The sequence below is a fragment of the Symsagittifera roscoffensis genome, chromosome 6 (genome assembly GCF_963678635.1).
Source record: "Symsagittifera roscoffensis chromosome 6, txSymRosc1.1, whole genome shotgun sequence".
NCBI lineage: Eukaryota > Metazoa > Xenacoelomorpha > Acoela > Convolutidae > Symsagittifera > Symsagittifera roscoffensis.
The window spans coordinates 1,629,788-1,648,591 of NC_087067.1; the positions used below are offsets into that span (position 1 = coordinate 1,629,788).

At 34.7% G+C, this 18,804-nt stretch overlaps 2 protein-coding genes across 3 annotated transcripts in view; one reads left to right on the top strand and one right to left on the bottom strand.

Annotated features, from left to right (window-relative positions):
• The window catches only part of LOC134848877 (uncharacterized), a 572,430-nt gene that overhangs the window by 549,739 nt on the left and 3,887 nt on the right, over nucleotides 1-18,804 (top strand). For both annotated transcript variants that reach the window (XM_063866392.1, XM_063866391.1), the window contains exons 2-4: nucleotides 11,517-11,649; nucleotides 12,220-12,386; nucleotides 18,052-18,251. In XM_063866392.1, the coding sequence (XP_063722462.1) occupies nucleotides 11,536-11,649; nucleotides 12,220-12,386; nucleotides 18,052-18,251 (481 nt within the window). In that variant the 5' untranslated portion in view covers nucleotides 11,517-11,535. The remainder of the gene's footprint in view (nucleotides 1-11,516; nucleotides 11,650-12,219; nucleotides 12,387-18,051; nucleotides 18,252-18,804) is intronic.
• On the bottom strand, nucleotides 3,328-10,022 carry LOC134848350 (myosin heavy chain-like). The gene is made up of 4 exons (XM_063865755.1): nucleotides 9,896-10,022; nucleotides 9,475-9,699; nucleotides 4,677-4,783; nucleotides 3,328-4,216 (listed from the first exon to the last, which is right to left on the bottom strand). Exons 1-4 carry the CDS (start codon nucleotides 9,906-9,908, stop codon nucleotides 3,329-3,331), a joined length of 1,233 nt encoding a protein of 410 aa, XP_063721825.1. The 5' UTR covers nucleotides 9,909-10,022; the 3' UTR covers nucleotide 3,328.

An 18,804-nucleotide genomic window follows, 5' to 3' on the forward strand; every position in this document is an offset into this window, starting at 1 on the left:
TGACAGAGACGAGAGCATTCCCTCGAGTTGGATTATTACGATTGGAATACTATTATTGACTGGACCAGAGTGAACCTTCGGTGGAAAGGTGGACAGCTAGAGTGTCCCAATGGTTCACGAGAACTTGCAGTCTAGAGTAAAAACTTGTTCTTGTTGTTAAAACTGACCAACATTAAACTCATATTAGTTACTTTATTAATTCTTGAGTTGTCTACCGACTTATTTACTTCCTGGTTCTTGAGCGTGCTACAATGTGAGTACTTAATTTAAATTCCTAGAGTGTGTTTTATAATTGTTATGTTGAGGTAAGGCGAGTTTTAGGTTGATCCATCTGAAATGGATCAAAGTTCCACTGTCTAATAAAAAGTAACTTAACGGATTGTTCCAACCCGGTTTTTAACGGCGTTCATGTATTTTGGGTATCTAGAGACCTAAGTATGGGGACGTTTCTAATTCTAGAGTGGGGGGATATTTTAGTAGTAGCCTTTAAGCTGTAACGGGTCGTAGTCTCATGTCACAAGCGAACCGAACTGGCTCCGACCGTTCTTGAGGTAGAAAAACACAAGAGATAGTGTCCCTGACCCTTGAGCCAGTGGTTATAGGGCCTATTTTTCTTAAGCCTCATGTGTGACTGCAGTAGACGAATGTTACATTTCGGGTCATCGGCAAAGAGAAAGTAAGACCCGTTTTGAACAGCATCGGTCATAACATAAATAAGAAGGATGAAAAGTTGTTGGCCCAGAACAATCCTATATGGAGCACCCGAGGAGACTGCTAACAATGATGAGAAACTTTCTTATTTTAACTCTTTGAAACCTGTTGAAAAGGTAAGAATCTAGAATTCTCAGAAAACCAGCGCAGAAGCCAAATGTTTCAAGTTTAGACAGAAGCAGATTATGGGGACGGAATCAAAAGCTTTCTTAAGTCGAAGTAGGCGGATAGAGAAGGGAGGTTCCAATCCAGAGAATAGCAAACTTGATTCAGATAAAATATAATGTGAGTGACTGTGCTGCGGACCTTCACCGAGCCGTGTTGTTCTTTCTTGATTAATTTATTAACTTTGGGTTAGATAAAATCGAACATTGCTTTCAAGTATAAGCGACAACATGGAACAGATTCTAATTGGACGGTACTTTTCGACGGTACTTTTCGACATGCCAACGCGAGCCAGATTTGTGTAAAAGGGTGATATGCGAAGTTTTCCAGATATCAGGCCACGTACACAACCTATGGAAAAGTAAGATCTGAAAGCTTCAGGTTTGTATGGGAAAGCTTTCACTTCCATTTGCCATGATGTCAATTCAGAGCTAAAACGCATACATTAAATTATTTTCGCATGCAAACGAAAGCTGATTAGAAGTCGTTTGGCTGCTGACCTAAAACTGCTAAAATAATAGTTAACCCTTGAACAGACCAGAAAAACACTTGGCTAGGTCAAGAATGTTTAAAACCAGTACGAATAGGGTAACTAACATCAGCCAGTCAACGATAGTGACTTTTCCTACGCTCCGTCAATGTGTAATGTATGAGCGTATGTTACATCGTTCAGTTTTTCTCAGTAGCGTTGTCGATCAGAGTTTTGCTCGTCTATGCCAAGTGCAACTTCGCCTCTGTGTTAAAACTATTTTGAGTGCAGATCACATTCAGGAACAATTTTCTATTAATATTTAAAGAAGATCCACCTGTAACAACCTATATTAAAGTATCATGGAAAAGCTTCACGTTTGTTTGGAGAACTTTCAGATCTATTTTCCATGATGTTAATTAACAGCTAATTTACATTATTATTCATTTTACTCCTAAAAATTTCTCGAAACCTGACGTTCAATTGCATATCTGAAAATATTTCCATTCGGCCAATAACAATAACTTATTATTATATTTTTGAAAGCGGGCTTCACTATCTTACCATGTTTAACTTTTTTCATTGTTAGATTTTTGCATGTTCAACGAAAATGGTTAATCTTTTTTTTCCATTTTGCAGTTTGATGTCAAAGATTATTTCATCAATTGTGAAATAAACAAACTTGAATTTGGAAAATATCACTGTTTGATATTCTCAACCCTAATTTTGGGTGCTGTCAGGGTATTCTCAGGGATCTTGTATTCAAATCTCACCTCTCAAATCCTTGGAGTTTTCGAAATATGACGTTTTTTATGATTTTGTTTATCAAAAGTTTTCAAAAAAAACTTGATTTTAAAAATACTGAAAGATCTTTATCTTTTTTGTTATCTACATCTTAACTCTGAGGGTACTCAATTATGACTGCTCAAATCCTTATAGTTTTCAAGATATGACGGTTTAAGGAATTTTTTCAGAGTTTTTCATAAAACTTAGAAATAAGAAGTTTCACAAAAGTTTGAAGTTTCCATCTCTATAGTGAGGCTCTATCCGGTTTCTATCAGTAGTGGCAAATTTTGCTTCTAAATTTGACTGCTCAAATATTTTTAGTTTTCGAGATATGAAGTTTTTTCAAAGTTGAAATCAAAGTTATAGTTATAATTAATTTTACAAATATTCCTGAGATCTCGAAAGATGAAGAAGAACTCAGCCACTACGACAGAAGAGTCTTGTGTCAGCTTAGATCAGGTTTCTCATGGAAACTAGCCGAAACCAGACACAGACTACAACCGGACCTTGAATCAGACCTCTGCAGCAAATGCAACTCCAGCATTTAAGACTGCCAACATCTGTTCAACTGCCCGGCCAACCCTATATCTGCCACCATTGAAGATTTGTGGAAAAATCCCCTACTAGTCGTAGAAGAACTTGCGGAGATACTCTCCCGACAGTCCAAGGAGCAATAACAATATCAACTGCGCATTTGTTTTTAGTTTCCGAGATATGGATTTTTTTCAAAGAACTTCACAGAATTTTATGGTTTTTGAAAGTATAAGGAAAAAAACTTGAGTACAATATTTTGAAATTTGAAATTTACATACCTGTAATTGGGTGTGGTCAGTTCACTCAAAGGGTGTAGATCTTTTTTCATTATCTGCGGTTTTTAATAATTTGTTAAAAACGCGTATAATTTAAGTTTTTTCGTTAATCATGAAGGAAAGTAAAACCTCAGAAGAGCTGATATCGAAAGGTGGAAAACAATTAACTTACCTTTTTCAAAATAGCTGGTCGAAACTTTCTACGCTACTTGCACGGCAACGGGCGATTCTTAGTTAGATTTCCAATTTTTGTTTAATAAGTTGCATTAATATTTCCATCGTGAATGGTGGGAGGGCAGCGCAATTTTGGCTGTTTTAGAAGTGCATATTAAAGGTTTTATTAACAATTTCGAAGCAATAAATGTTAGTATGAAATAATGATTTTGTTTCACCAAGTCAGCACTGTTCCTCTTATTAGTTTAAGAACTGCAGTGCATGCTATCAACTGTTTTTCGTACTCATTTTTCATTTCCGCATCACTGCTCCCAGGCAATTGTTGGAAATTGAGAAGCCCAATGTGATCTCCCCTTTCCCTCCTCAGTTTGTGTCGCAAGTGCTTGTTCTCTTCTGAGAGCAATGAAAACGAGCGTTCATTTGTCTCTCGAATGTCGTCCGTTGTTTTTCCTATCCAATCAATTAGACTTTGCATAGAATTAGTTAATGATTCAACAGCTTTTTCTTTCTGGCTTATGTCGGGCCTCTGCGTCGAGCATTCAAGGCAAGTTGAGGAGGAAGACGACGAATCAATCGTATCTTTAATTTCCCGCAGCAAGTCAATGACATCTTGTTGATAATCCAACTGCTTGTTAATTTCAGTTGAAAGCTGACAAAAGTTGGCGTCAACCTGGGTTTTTGATGCAGTCTGAAACTGATCGAATTCTTCGCGAAAATTGTCAATTTTATCGCTGAATTTTACAACTGCTTCAAGTTTAGTATCCAAAATTGACATTTGTTTCTTGATACATGCTAGATCTTTTCCTGTTTCGAGAGTTTTCTTCTGTTTATTCTGTATACCTATTTCATTTGTCAAGATTTGAACAGTATCTTGAAGGCTTTTGATACTTGACGTCATTTCGTTCTGTTGTTTTTCATTGTGTTCGATTTGGTTTTTCAATGCCATCTTCAATTCTGCAACCTCTGAAGCCAAATTTTTGTTTTCGTTTCGTAGAGTTTCCAGTTCATTAATTTGAAAGTTGTTCAACTCGGAATCGATGTTTTGTTGTTTGTTTTTGATTTCAGGGAGGTCTTTTGAAGCCTCTAAGGTGTCATCCTGCTGCTAAATATGAGAAATAGTTAGACTTTTTTAAAGTAAACAATGTAATGCGCATGCATAAGAATATTCATATATTACCAATTGTTACTTTCCAGAATCTGAGTAAAAAGAATTCTCAAGAGTGTACTGGCAATTTTTCGAGAAGAGTTACATTGAAGTTGAAATCTGTGCCTGGAGAATTAACATCAGCTTAACTTAAACGTCAAAAAACTAAACTCAATATACTAATAACTGAAGCTTTTGTTTTGATTAAGCCTTGAATAAGACCCAATGCTGCTCGTGGAGGTTTTTTCTGGATTTTTTTTTCGAATCATATTTGGTTTTTATTACGCCGTAGGTTCTCTTTGAAATTTAAACGGCTGCGCAGCCCAAAATTAATCTGTTGTTTGTTTCTGTACGCTTTTGAATAATGAAATTGTGTAGTATTTTAAAATTAAGGTATTTTAATCTATTTTCAAATTACCTGTTCAATACAAGGCTCTGCTTTTAGCACACAATTCAGATCCACTTCCACTGGAGATGAAGTTTTTTTCGTCTTTTTGGGTTTCAGAAAAGCTCTCAAAACCTGTGCTAAAACCATGAAAAGTATTACATTGATGTAACCCTGAATGTTTTTACCCAATTTGTTGACCTTTTATTACCGAGATTTTTTTCGCAGTTTTTTGTACCCCTGAAACATCTGGTTTCAAGTTCTTTAGAAGCCATTTCAGTCGTGATTTGAAATATTTAGATGATTACACCGAAGACTTTAGTCAAGGTGTTATGGTATCGTGTAACGGGGTTTTTTTTTAATGTTGTCTGTTGTCAAGTGTGGACAAATAACGTCCACAGTTATCAATTATCATGTGGGCTGGACTATATCGCGCTATGTCACGTGATTGCGTATGTTTGTTTCTTTATTTGTTCATCTTTATTTATTTAATTATCTGTTCTTCTATTTATTTAATTATGTTTAGTTTGCTTGTATTTATTTATAATTTATTTATGTACATATTTATTTTTGTTTATTTTTATCACGTGTTTTGTTTATTTATTTAATTATTCTTTCTTTCATTTAGTTTTGCTTTTATTATTTCTGCGTGTGTATTTATTTAATTTATTTATTTTCATTTATTTATATTATGGGTCCGTTTGTTTGGTTATTTTTTCATATATATTTTTTCATGTCTATTTAATTATTTGTACATTTCACTTTTGCTTTTATTTATTTATTTATTTATTTATTTATGTATTTATTTATGTATTTATTTATGTATTTATTTATTTATTTATTTATGTATTGATTTATTTTTTTATTGCTTATTTATTTATCAGGTGTGTTTTGTTTATTTGTTGATATTTATTTCTATATTTATTTAATTATTCTTTATTTCATTTAGTTTTGCTTTTATTATTTATGTATGTGTATTTATTTCATTTATTTATTTTCATTTATTCATATTATGGGTCTGTTTGTTTGGTTATTTGTTCATATATATTTTTTCATGTCTATTTAATTATTTGTACATTTCACTTTTGCTTTTATTTATTTATATATTTATTTATTTATGTATTCATTTATGTATTTATTTATTTATTTATGTATTGATTTATTTTTTTATTGCTTATTTATTTATCAGGTGTGTTTTGTTTATTTGTTGATATTTATTTCTATATTTATTTAATTATTCTTTCTTTCATTTAGTTTTGCTTTTATTATTTATGTATGTGTATTTATTTAATTCATTTACTTTCATTTATTTATATTATGGGTCTGTTTGTTTGGTTATTTGTTCATGAGATATATATTTTTTCATGTTAATTTAATTATTTGTACATTTCAGTTTTGCGTTTATTTATTTATTTATTGATTTATTTTTTTATTGTTTATTTATTTATCAGGTGTGTTTTGTTTATTCGTTGATATTTTTTGCTATATTTATTTAATTATTTTCTTTCATTTAGTTTTGCTTTTATTTATTATTCATGTATGTATTTATTTATTCATTTATTTATTTATGTTTATTTATTTTTGGTTTGTTCGTTCATTTGTTGGTTTGTTCGTTCATTTATTTATTTATTTAGTTAGCGTCTTTGTTGTTTGATTGTGAAATTTGATGTTTTACTTCTTAGCTATGTAGTTAAAAGCAAAAAATGATTTTCAATTTATTGTTCTGTTTAGGATATTTTCAGAAAGATCTGTATATCACCAATTAGCGTACAACGATTTATAGGGAACGCTGCCAACGAGATTTGTCCACTTGCTTTTGGGTTGCAGCTACATCAAAAATGATTTTAAATTATTTATTTTAAAGATTTATCTATAGTTACATCTGTCCGGTAATTAATTTTCAAATTTGCTTTTGTATTTCTCAAAAAAAATTTGTTGGAGCGTGGACTCAATAACGTAAAGCAAAATGTTAAATTTTATGTTACTTCTATTTTCAGTCATGTAATGGAGCCATTTCGACCCACGGGCATTGCAAATGATGACAACAGTTGCTATCTCAATTCTGTTCTTCAGCTTTTGTTGTCAAGCGCTTGCATCAGAGATCGGCTCAGTAGACTTACTGAATTTGACCATGGTGGCGTGTTAATTTCAACTGTGAAAGAGATATTTTGTCAAATGCTGTCCACAGAAAACTTTTTCATCAATGCGTCTACTTCCAAAATTAAAATTCTCCAGCATCTTGATTTGAATTACAGCTTCTCATATACCTATGGACATCAGCACGATGCTTCCGAGGTACTACTGTCAATTATCAATGCATTTAAATCTGAGGGCCAATGGAATTTCTTTGAAATATCGTATTCAGATAATTTCACGTGTTGTCTGTGTAATGTGTCATGGAGAAGACCTGAAACTACTTCTGCGTTAGTTTTAAGTCCTCCACGCAATGGTCAACTTCTGCAGGAGCTTGTGGTCAATCACTTCGCCAACCAAGCCGTTAATGTAACATGTCCAAATTCCACGTGTATCTCAGAAAGGGCAATAACAACTAAAGAACCAACCCATATTGCAAATACTGTTGTTTTGCTGATTGCGCGTTACATGTTTGTCGCTGGCAATCGCGTTTACTCTAGAGCAGAAGTCACAATTGGTGAAACAATCGAAATTGGTGGATGTGATTACGGAGTAAAGGCTGCTGTTAGTACCATTTTTAGTTCTCGAACTGTTATCCCATGATCTTTGTCAATATAGCAAAATTTTGGTGTATACATGTGTTAGTACGATTTTTAGCTCTAGAACTGTTATTCCATGATCTTTGTCAATATAGCAAAAATTTGACGTATATATGTGTTAGTACGATTTTTAGCTCTCGAACTGTTATTTCATGATCTTTGCCAATATAGCAAAATTTTGGTGTATACATGTGTTAGTACGATTTTTAGTTCTAGAAGTGTTATTTTATGATCTTCGTTGATATATCAAAAATTTAACCTATACATGTGTTAGTACGATTTTTAGTTCTAGAACTGTTATTTCAGGCTCTTTCTCGATATAGCAAAATTTTGGTGTATACATGTATTAGTACGATTTTTTGTTCTAGAACTGTTATTCTTCAATTATTAGTTGTTCAATTGTTCAAGTTGTTTGGTTTTTGCTTCACTTTCTATGCCTTCGGTGTATTGCGCGTAGCGCCTATGTTTTTACTGAGGAATTTTGGTTTCATACATTCAGTGTTATCTTACTCGTTACCCTCGTGATATTGCTAGGTATTGCACGAAGCTAGTTATTGCAGTCGGGTACTATACTTTTTCCCGTAAGTAACTTTGTTCACATGATCTCTAATTTCAGAAGATCTCCAGCTTGCATCTAGTTGCTTTTTAAGCAGCTCTAGTTCTGGGTAGAGTTTCTGTGTCTAGAGTTAATAAATTACTGAGACTAACGCTTAAAAAATTTTCCGATGTAATTTGATTAAGAGTAGATGAACGTAGTTCAGACTCTTATAAAAGTCGTGATGATTTTTTCTTTGTTTTTTTAGGAAAAGTCTTCAAATTTGTTCAGGCTCAAAATTACTCTGTCGCTGTATGATTCTTGATTTGTTTTCAAGTTCAGTTCGTTTCCTTCGTTAAAGACAAGGCAAAAGCCCCTATCGAACAGTGAAAGCGTAAGGTCACAAAAAAGGATCGACTTCAAGTTTCGAAAATGGAATTAAATATTCGAATTTCCCAGCGAAATGAAAATTTTAACCATTGATTCTGTGTACTAATACACGGCGAAGCGAATTTATTAGTACAAACCTTCTTTTTTTCCAACCTTAGTCACAAAAATTGTGCCACTTTTGGCTGCTTTATTCGTGGCTAGTGTTTTTCGGTTGTTAAGCTTGCGTGGCTGAGTGGATAGTGCGTGAGACTCAAAACCTTTTGATTGCAGTAGGTGGCAGATCGAATTCTAGACCTCGCCGAGTTTTTGCTAATTCGAGCCTGATTTCTATTTTTTTCTGATTGCTTTTTCTAGAGCTGCCTTTTGGTCGTGTTCTCGCAAGTGTTTGAGAAGTACAGCTTCGCCTCTTTGTCTCAAATTGGGTTCATTTTATCAAAAAAAAAATTTCAATTATAAATTGTTAAAGAAATTACAAGAGTCTAAGGCCATCTTTTTTTTTTTGAAAATCGAAAGTTTATTTTTACTTAAAAAGTAAACCATCCTTTTTTTCTGTTTACTTCTGTTCATTGACGTTTTCCCAACTGTCTGTTGACCATGTTTTTTGTAGGCTTAATTGATTTCATACTAATTTTTGTCGGAATTTTTTCAGGGTGTTTTTTAGTATTATGATTTAATGCGTGGTTTCTGATTTTATTATCTGACAGTGTGTGCAGGTAGCTCAAAGCAACTTAGCAAGAGTTTTGTTCTGAGAAATTCGTCTGCGAGGGTAATTGGCAGGTGCTGCACGAAGTTCAAGAGTGGTTGAAATGTTCTGAAAAATTTGAATTTTTGTGTATTTTTTATTCAAAGTGCGTCTTTTAAAATTTTTATCTTTTATGTTGTGGTTCAGCTCTCTTACCGTTCCGTACGGTTTTTATTTTTGGCAAAATTGAATTAAATGGGTTGAATTCGGCTTTCAGAGTTTTATAGATTTTCTGCAAATTCTGTTGTAATGCTTGAAAATTGTGTAGTCAACTCGCTGTAATTTTCAATTCTCACGAAAGTCGTACTGAGTTCGAATGTTGTGGATTTTCTCGTGACATTTTTTGGAAAAATGCTCTAAAAAGATCGATAAATCTTTCAAAATTTTACCCCCGTTGATCCGGCCTTAATGAGACAATGATATAAAAAAAACCTTTGAGGGCAATTTCATCGCAATCGTGGCTGTCGGCGTGTTGATTTTTTGTGCCATTTGTTTTGTTGAGTTGGTCATAGTCGTGCTCTGTCTGTTTTTCCACTTGTTCAGTTCTGCTGGGTGATTTTGGGTTCTGACTTGCTTGTGTTCTTGAATCATCTGATGTGCCTTTCTCCTTTTTGGTTGCAGCTCTGTTTTTGTCAAGAAGCTCTCTGAGACTGGAGGCTAAAATATTTAAGTTTTGTTATTGAAACTGACGACCAAATATGCTAGAAAATTTTATTCGGCCTTTTCGAAAATTAATGCGATGGCCCGATTAAGAAAATCAGCTAAATACAGCAAGCTGTTGTAAGCTGTTCAAAACATTCTACTATCTCTAAAAGCGGGCTAGATATTTATGTTGCACTTGTGAATAAATTACCTTTCGAATTCATTGCGGGTGTTCAAAAAGTCAGCTGTAGTTTAGATATGTCAGTAAATGATGTGTGTTGAAAAATGATTTAAATCAAAGTAACGAGCTTTTGAACCATCTAATTTTTTTTCTTCTATCAAAGAGAGTCGATTGATAAATAATGAACCTTTTGATTTGCGCGTCAAGATTCAAGAAAGAGAGTGTTGTAACTGTAATAATGGTATTTGAAAAAGACAACATTCTCTTGTCTAGCTACAAGTATTTTTATGTAATAGCTTGCGAAAGTATCAAAAGAAAATACGTGGCTTTAACTAGACGATTATCTGGACCGTGTCGTCTAGCATACATGCACTGAGAATTAGACCGTATACATGTACCTAGAGTTAGCACCAAATATAGAGTTTCAATGTAATTACGCTTGCATTATCAAACTAGAATAAAGACTCTTCGGGATAACAACTTGTTTAACAGAATCACTAGTATCTTGGTTCTTAATAAATTCAAACATCCAAGTGTTTCCGGCACTTAGCTTAGCCTGGAAGCGAAGAATTTCTTTCAGACTGGAAATATTCCTTTCCAAAAAATGTCGGCATAATATTTGTCTGCTTATGTTTTGTCGGCTTAGTTGCCACATCGTAGAATTGACGCAATTTTTTGTACGCAATTTTCATTGTAGTTAAATTTAGTAAATTGAATTACTCCTGCAATTTTTAATTTTACTAGCCTTGACATTTTGCCGTAAAAACTTTAATCGGCTTAAATGATTTAGGCTTGTATTTTATCGGCTTAATTACCTAATTTGGGTTCATTTCAAACGAAGCATAAGTTTTATGCTTCATTCCGGATCGCACAAAATGCCTAAATTTTTAGAATAGAATTTATACTTAAAAGTTTTTTCATGACAGCAATGATATTTTAGGTTTTACGGGAAATTATCTAAGTTTCGTCGGCTCAGTTGCCGTTTGTGAAATATATTTTGAATTTTCATTACTTGCCGTCGATTGTGTTTCTAGACCTGTTTTTCCACAAATAGAACATGATTCCAGACAAAAAATTATTTAAGCTGCGGTTTTGGAAGTGTTTCATTTTCTATTTTTTTGGGACTGATTGGCTTTCTTTTCCTGTCTGCTAGCCTGCACTGCTATTTTATGTTGTTTCGCAAGTGGTGCGAAGCTCCGCTTTGTCTGTAAATTATCAGAAAATCATTATTTTTTATATCTTAAAGCAGGTCTTTCAATCATATTTTAGCACATTCAGAAAAAAGGACGTAGCTTAGAGCAAAAAAGCTTGCGATCAATAAGTTGTGAAAGAGCCATATTTGTAATTATGGGTTCATTTTTTGACAGTGGATTTCAGTTTATTGTAATGTCGCTTCGTAATTTTTATTGTAATGTGCCAATTTCTTCGCTTTGCACGTCATTTTGTAAACGACATGGGGCGTTTTTGAGCAATTTTCAAAATCTTCGACCACAACAACAAGTATTTCTGATTGAATTTCAGATCAAATTTTATTTGAAAAGCGTGCATTTGTGATTGAATTTCAGATCAAATTGTATTTGAAAAGCGTGCATTTCTGATTGAATTTCAGATCAAATTTTATTTGAAAAGCGTGCATATGTGATTGAATTTCAGATCAAATTGTATTTGAAATGGAAGGTGACTGCGGCGGTGATAATAATGGCGGATGGGACGAGGAAGAGTGGCACCCGCCCACCGAGGCAGAGATGAAAGTGATCCAGGCGAGGAGAGAGAGGAGCGACAAGGTGTGTTTGCATAGGAGTGCGGTCTGTATTTAGACAACCGTGCAATCATACTCGTCACTAAGCAGACAAACACTATATTAACCAATCAGAATCGAGATGAGAAAGCAAACTTACGAAAGAAGTAATTATTAGTTATTAGTTTATTCCTTGTCTCGATTCCGATTGGTTACTATAGTTTTGTCTGCTTACTGACGAGCATGAATACGGGGTTGTCCAAATACTGCAACATGCTGGTTGAATAGGAGTTGAAAGTCAGCCTGTAAAATTATAGATTGACGATCGAGGTTTTCAAATAACGCAAATTAAGAGACTTTGAAGGAGGTCAGAGCGAAAGAAAATTTATTTTAAATAAAAGCAGAATGAAAGAATTACTCTTTCATTTGTTTTTCTCATATTGGGTTAGTTCTATCAAAAGGTGACAATCGTAGAGTATCCCAAAATTCAGAGTTTTAAGGTGACATCTTTTTTTAGAAAAAAGTTTTAAGATTGAAATAATTGACACTCAACCTGCCTGTAGACTCAATTTTCTATTTTTTTTGCTCTGTTTGGCAATGTGTTTATATGATTTAGGTGAGCAAGATCATGGGTCAATACTTGCTGAAGGGACACAGGATGTTGGACAGTGTATGTCCCACCTGCTCCTGTATACTCCTCCGGCTCCTCCCCTCGAACAGTCTCCACTGTGTCTCATGTGTTGATCTCGACTCTGAGATCAAAAAGGACGACCCCGCTCTCAAGTAGGTCTTAGTTGTTATTGTTGTTGCTGATGTCGTTAGCCCTGTATGCCATAGGCTCTCAAGAGAGTTTTTGTCTCTTTGACTGAAACGAACAATAAATTGAAGAGTTATTGATGCATGGAATTATATAAGCGCTGCTTTTTCTGGTAAGTTTTTTTTGTATTTCTTTTTTTTGCTCCGGCCACCGAATGCGGTGTGGAGGAACTTCGGATTTAGGTGTGTTTTTATCCAAATCCCGGAACCTCTAATAAAAGTCAGACAGTGTCGGGCTCTTTGTCTAATATTCGAGCTTCAGTAATAATCAGAGTTGGAACCGAGCCCGGGCTTTTTACGGGCCGGGCCCGGGCATGACTTTCAAAAGAGTTCACACTACTGTTAACACCTTTCACACTTCACATAAATATTCGAGTTTCAAAAAAAAAATATGAAAAGTTTCGGTGTCGAGAAGGGAGAATGGTGGGAGGCGGGCAAAATTTTTCTCTTTTAGATCCGAATCAGATCGAAATTTTCAATGCGATTCTGCTTCGAATTGTTCCTATTTTCGTCGTGCTAACTTGACTGACCTGACCGTAAATGAGTTTATATTCGGTTAAACGGCAGTCATGCTCGAACACAAATTCGAATTAATTTGCCCAAAATTTAAGTTATAAAAGTCAACAAGACTGCTCGTATCAGGGCGAAGCCCTGAATGTTCCGACTGCCTTTTAAGGTGGAGTAGTAATAACATTGAAAAACTAAATGTTAAAAAAAATTGAAAACTTTTTTTTATTGAAAAATTGAAACCCCCCACACGACATGTGGGGGGTTAAAAAAAATTGAAACCCCCCACACGACATATAAAGTACAAAAAGATAGATTTCGTTCCTTGTAGCAAATCAATTATGGCAAATAAGCTTCGTTCAACCAATTTGGAACGATTTATAAGACGGATTAAATCTCCGCTTACGCGTTAATAGCGCGAATTATGTCGCGCGTTAATTGTCCCAAATTGGTCAAAAGGGCAATCTTTAAACCCTCATAACTTTACGAAAAATGATCACAGGTGAAATATCTTTTCAATATTAAGTTCAGGACAACAATGGCTTTCGAATGATAAAAAAAAATTCCGTCAAAAATGGCTAGTTAAAAAGTCGAAATTTGTCTGAAGAAAAAAAAACCCACCCCGAGCACAAATATTCCGTTACTTTCGTATCGAAAGTCGGAACAACAAGACTGCTCGTAACAGTGCGAAGTTCTGAATGTTCCGACTGCCTTTTAAGGTACATGGAGCAGCAGTAATAACATAAAAAATAAAATGACATAAAATAAAATGAAATTTTTTTTTTTTAATTTGAAATTTTTTATGAAAACCATCCCCCCACACGCCAGATAAAGTACAAAAAGATAGATTTCGTTCCTTGTAACAAATCAATTATGGCAAATAAGCTTCGTTCAAACAATTTGGAACGATTTATAAGACGGATTAAATCTCCGCTTTCGCGTTAATAGCGCGAATTATATCGCGCGTTAATTGTCCCAAATTGGTCAAAATGGCAATCTTTAAACCCTCATAACTTTACGCAAAATGATCACAGGTGAAATATTTTTTAAAATTTAAGCTCAGGACAACAATGGCTTTCGAATGATATAAAAAATTCCGTCAAAAATGGTTAGTTAAAAAGTCGAAATTTGTCTGAAGAAAAAAAAAACCCACCCCGAGCACAAATATTCCGTTACTTTCGTATCGAAAGTCGGAAAAATAATGGGAATAAATAGAAGGGCGTTCAACAGGGCCGAAGTTCAACAGTGCCGAAAAAGGCGGGAAAATTTCAGAATAATTCAATAATTTACACGCATTTTCTAAAGAGCGGGAAATTACTGACGCTAATTTTCAAAGAAAATCACTCCAATTTCGGCGCCAAAATGTCTGCAACAGCAAATTAAACAATTATTTTGGCGACAAAATGTCTAAATTGCAAATTTTTTCTCCCCTTTGAGTGTTATTATCTCAAAATTAATCACGAAGATGAATTGTTTAAGAAAATACGCGACCGGTTTTGTTTGGTTAGTATACTCTTGTGAATACTACCCAAACAGTATCTGAGAGCCTCATTAAATAGATCAAATATGTTTGTAGTGTATTCAGTATCTGATCAAATAAATCAGTACTGTATTCAGTATCTGAGGGCCTCATTAAATAGATCAATTAAGTTTTTTTCACTTTCTTACAGAAACGAGGATGAAAGGTAGAAATTTTACGCGCGTTATAAAATATCGTTAAATGCATGCAAGTTATAAGTATAACATGCGCATGTCAGAGCTCACGAAATGCTTACGCTTGCGATTAGCAAGAATTCTCTAATGAGAAAATTTTTTTCCAGGTAAACAACTTGTCCAATAGAATCACCGAATCATTTTCACAAATCTGTATTTTTTTGTCAACCAACTGCTTGTATTTGAGCGTATTTGTACTTTAAAAACCCTTGTTTGAAGTTTTTTTTGAGTGTGTGTGTGTTATAAACGTACCAACTCCAATTTGGTATGATTTGAGATGAATCTTGATCTATTTAGTGTTGTTGTTGTTGTTGTAGTTTCCTCGTTTTTGGGCACCGGTTTCGTCTGAAAGTTTTCTTGTTCGTTTAGAAAGGTTGATTTTACTGCGTCTGGAATTGTTTGAGCGATTGTTCAGTACTTCTGCGTACAGAAGGTTGTCTTAGTTGTGGCTATTTTCAGTACTTCCTGGGGACGGATGTTGGTAGTTTCATCTCGTCTCAGTCTCACAGTGTGGCCACCGCCGGGGTGGGGTGTCTTTCCGTAGAAAGAGGCTCGATTTTAGTAATTGAGACATCCTGTGATTCTGGCTGAGGTGCCCGTTTCGTTGAAAACCAAGCCGTCAAAAGGGGGAAGTTATAAGGGAGCTATGATGGCGGTGTATATTTTGTCTATGCCGTATCTGCGGAACACCAGACAGAGGAAAGGTTTTGGTTTCATAGCCAGAGCTATGATCCAGCGTTGAGTCGGCGCTGGCCATTATGAGCGTGCTCGACTGAGGTACTTGAGGGTTCAACCTGAGGAAGGCAGAAGCCTCAATTAGATGGACCAGAGTGAAATTGTTTTGGGCACATTTGAAGTGGTAGGTGTCGCGAGGTGTGTTGAAGATTTTGAGACATTTATTGATGATGGTTGGATCTAGTCTGTTGAGGTAGAAATTGAGTAGAGGGGAGTAAGCAGTGCGTTATTGGGCAAGGCCGGAACGGACCTATCGGTTGAGTTATATAATTCGGTTTAAGATCTTAGTGGGTGGTTTTAGTGAGTATTTTTGGTGAAGAGGGAGTTTAGATGTAGTTGCGCTTACTTGGAAACTATTCTTGTGTGTAGCAATTTGTGGATTTGTGTTTTAGTATCCCTGTCAATGTATTCTTTGGGGTCTATCAAGTCAGTTAAGTGGGCAGAGTTATGACTTTTAAATGAAGGTTTTATTTGTCTGGTAGGGTTTTTATATTCAATAGGCTTGAAAGGTTTCAGCCTGTTATTTTTGCTCAACGTGCATCTTGTTCGGCTATGATATATTGGCTCAAAATATGATGTAATGACTCAACCTATGATATATCGGCTCAACGTGACTGCTCAAGTATTGTCAGATTTGCTACCACTTCATTAATTTTGTTCCGTTTTAATTTAACATCCTATTTTCTTACTAGGTTCAAAATGAACTTTTCTCAGCTAACTCGAGACAAACATTTATGATTTTTTTAAAAATATTTACCTAACGAAAATTGTTTTTGTGTGTGTGTGTGTGTGTGTGTGTGTGTGTGTGTCTGTGTGTGTGTGTGTGTGTGCAGGGGCGGATCTAGGATTTTCTCGAGGGGGGGGGGGGCGGATTTTCGAAAAATTTTCCAAAATTTTGACGACCTTTTTTTTAGGTCGACTAAATTGATTTTTCGAGCTCTCCCCAAGCACTGTTTTGCCCCTATTTTGGCAAAAGTTTCTGCGCCGCAGGCAAATTTTTGAAAAAACAGTCAAAAAAGTCGTTTTTGGGCACTTTTTGAAAAATTTTGACAAAAAAATTGCGTTTTTTTTGGCGCGCGCTCCCCCTCAAAGTTAGTATATATTGGCGCCAAAGGCGCCTTTAGAAAAAATTTAGGGTCGGTCGGCCAAAAATGGATTTCTGAAAAAGTATCAAAGGGGGGACCCTTTGGGTCGGCAGGGGGTCGAATCCCTGAGGGGGGGGGGCGTCCGCCCGCCCCCCCCCCCTAAATCCGCCCCTGTGTGTGTGTGTGTGTGTTCTAGTCTCTCGCTCTCTTCAGAGAAAAGTCAAACTGCACGCAAGTTGGCTGCAAGACCGTCTAATTAATTTAATTCAGAGCAGCTTGCAGCCAATTTTTTTTTATTTACCATCGCTTTTTATTTACGATTACATGGCAACAAAAAGATACAGAAATAAACAAAAATTACCCTACGTTGATTTTTTTAGCAATCAAGAAACCTAAGTTAAATAGCGCATTCTTGAATCCAGTATTTGCTGCTATTTATCATGCACTCCAAAATTATGGAAAATAAAACAGAAAAAATTCTTCAAGTTTTCATTTGATTGCCTTAAATGTTATTAACAAATATAGCATACTGTACCTAATTGTTTTTCTGACCGATCATCCGATTGAAATTAACTAGTTTTTGAAAGGAATAGAAACTGCTTAATTTTTTTGACAAAGATTTTGATATTTGGTTCCCGTTGCTGCTGGTCTCTTCTCAACGAGATATAGGTCAAGACTTAAGAAAAACACAAGGACGTGAGATTAATTGAATTGAAAGATCATTTTTCAAATTTTTCAAAGAACAGCTTAAAGACACTTTTTTATGTCCTGTAGTTTTTCGTTTGTTTTTTAAGAGTCGATGAATGTAGTTCAGACTGTTATTTAGGTCTCGATGATTTTTTCAGGAAAAGTCTTTTATAATTTGTTCAGGCTCAACTTTACTTTTTTGCGGTTTGTTTTTTGGTTTTTTTTTAAGTTCAGTTCTTTTCCATTGTTAAAAAGAAGGCAAACTCCACTATCGAACAGCAAAATTGTAATGGTAACGAAAAACGTGATTGACTTCTAATTTCGAAAATGGAATTTAATTATCAGATTACCCCGCAAAATAAAAATTTTACCTTCTAATCCAGTTTTCTCTAATTGAGTTCATTTTATCGCTTAATTATTTCTTTAATTGTGATTAATTTTTTCAAAGCAGGGTCAAACATAAATTGTTCGTGAAATTCAAAGAGCTTCAAGGGCATCTATATTTTGTTTAAATTCGAAAAATGAGATTTTTTCAAAAATAGTGTTTTTTTTCTGTTTACCTGCGTGCATTGACTGTTTTCCAAGTGTCTGTTGGCAATGTTTTGAGAAAAAAAGGTTTTTCACACTCAATTGTATTTTCTTGTGATTTGACGTTCAGTTTCTCCATAAATTCAATTTCATTTACTAGCGCCGCGCAACTGCCGCAAAAAAATTGACAAAGCAACGCCTTAAGTTTGTTTGTCAGTCAGAAATTAATACATTTAGAAGTTTATCAATAATAGAAATCAATAGATTTTTAAAATTTTGCTATCAACTTAAAGAACATTTCGTTTGTTCCAGTTTTTACTATCAGTTGTTTTAGTAGGGAATAGTTTTTTCTGTTTATTCTCTTACTTTCTTTTTAGTTCGGCTGCTGCGTCGTCGACCGTAACTGAAGAGCAGCACAGAGATAAAGACTCAACTGCGAACGCAACTTCTTCTGAAAGAGATCACAGATGCTACTCTTATTCAACAGCCTCATATACCACCATCTCAACTAGTTTCAAGCGGACTCAATCCAACACGACCAATAGTTCCTCAGCCTCTATTTCTAGTTTCCATTTAGGTGAAGTTATGTCCTTAGTTTTCAATAGTTTAACAAACAAACACTTGACTTGAAACGATCGAAGTTAATGTTTTAGATCAGATTACCTGTTTCAAATCGTTCGATTTTTTAGTTTATCAATCGTACCTCGAAGTATAAAAGTAGTTCGAAAACGTTTTCTCAGCTTTAAAAAATGTCTTTAAGTTTTTTTTTGTTAGTATATTTTTATCGGTAACTTATTAAAAGTAATGAACGTAGTGAGTATTCTTATATAGGTCTTGCTGATTTTTTTGTTAGTTTTTTTTCAGGAAAAAGTTTCAAAACTTGTTCACACTCAATTTTGATTTGTCGCGGTTTGACCTGTGGTTTCTTTTTCAAGATCAGTGCATTACATTGTTAAAAGGAAGGCAAACTCCACTATCAAAAGCAAACGTGTGAAGGTCACGAAAAACGTGATCGACTTCTTATTTCGAAAATGGAAATTAATTATCAGATTTCAAAGCGTACTAAAAGTTTTGCCTATTGATCCAGTTTTCTCAAATTGGGTTAGTTTAAACAAAAAGTGTCCATGATA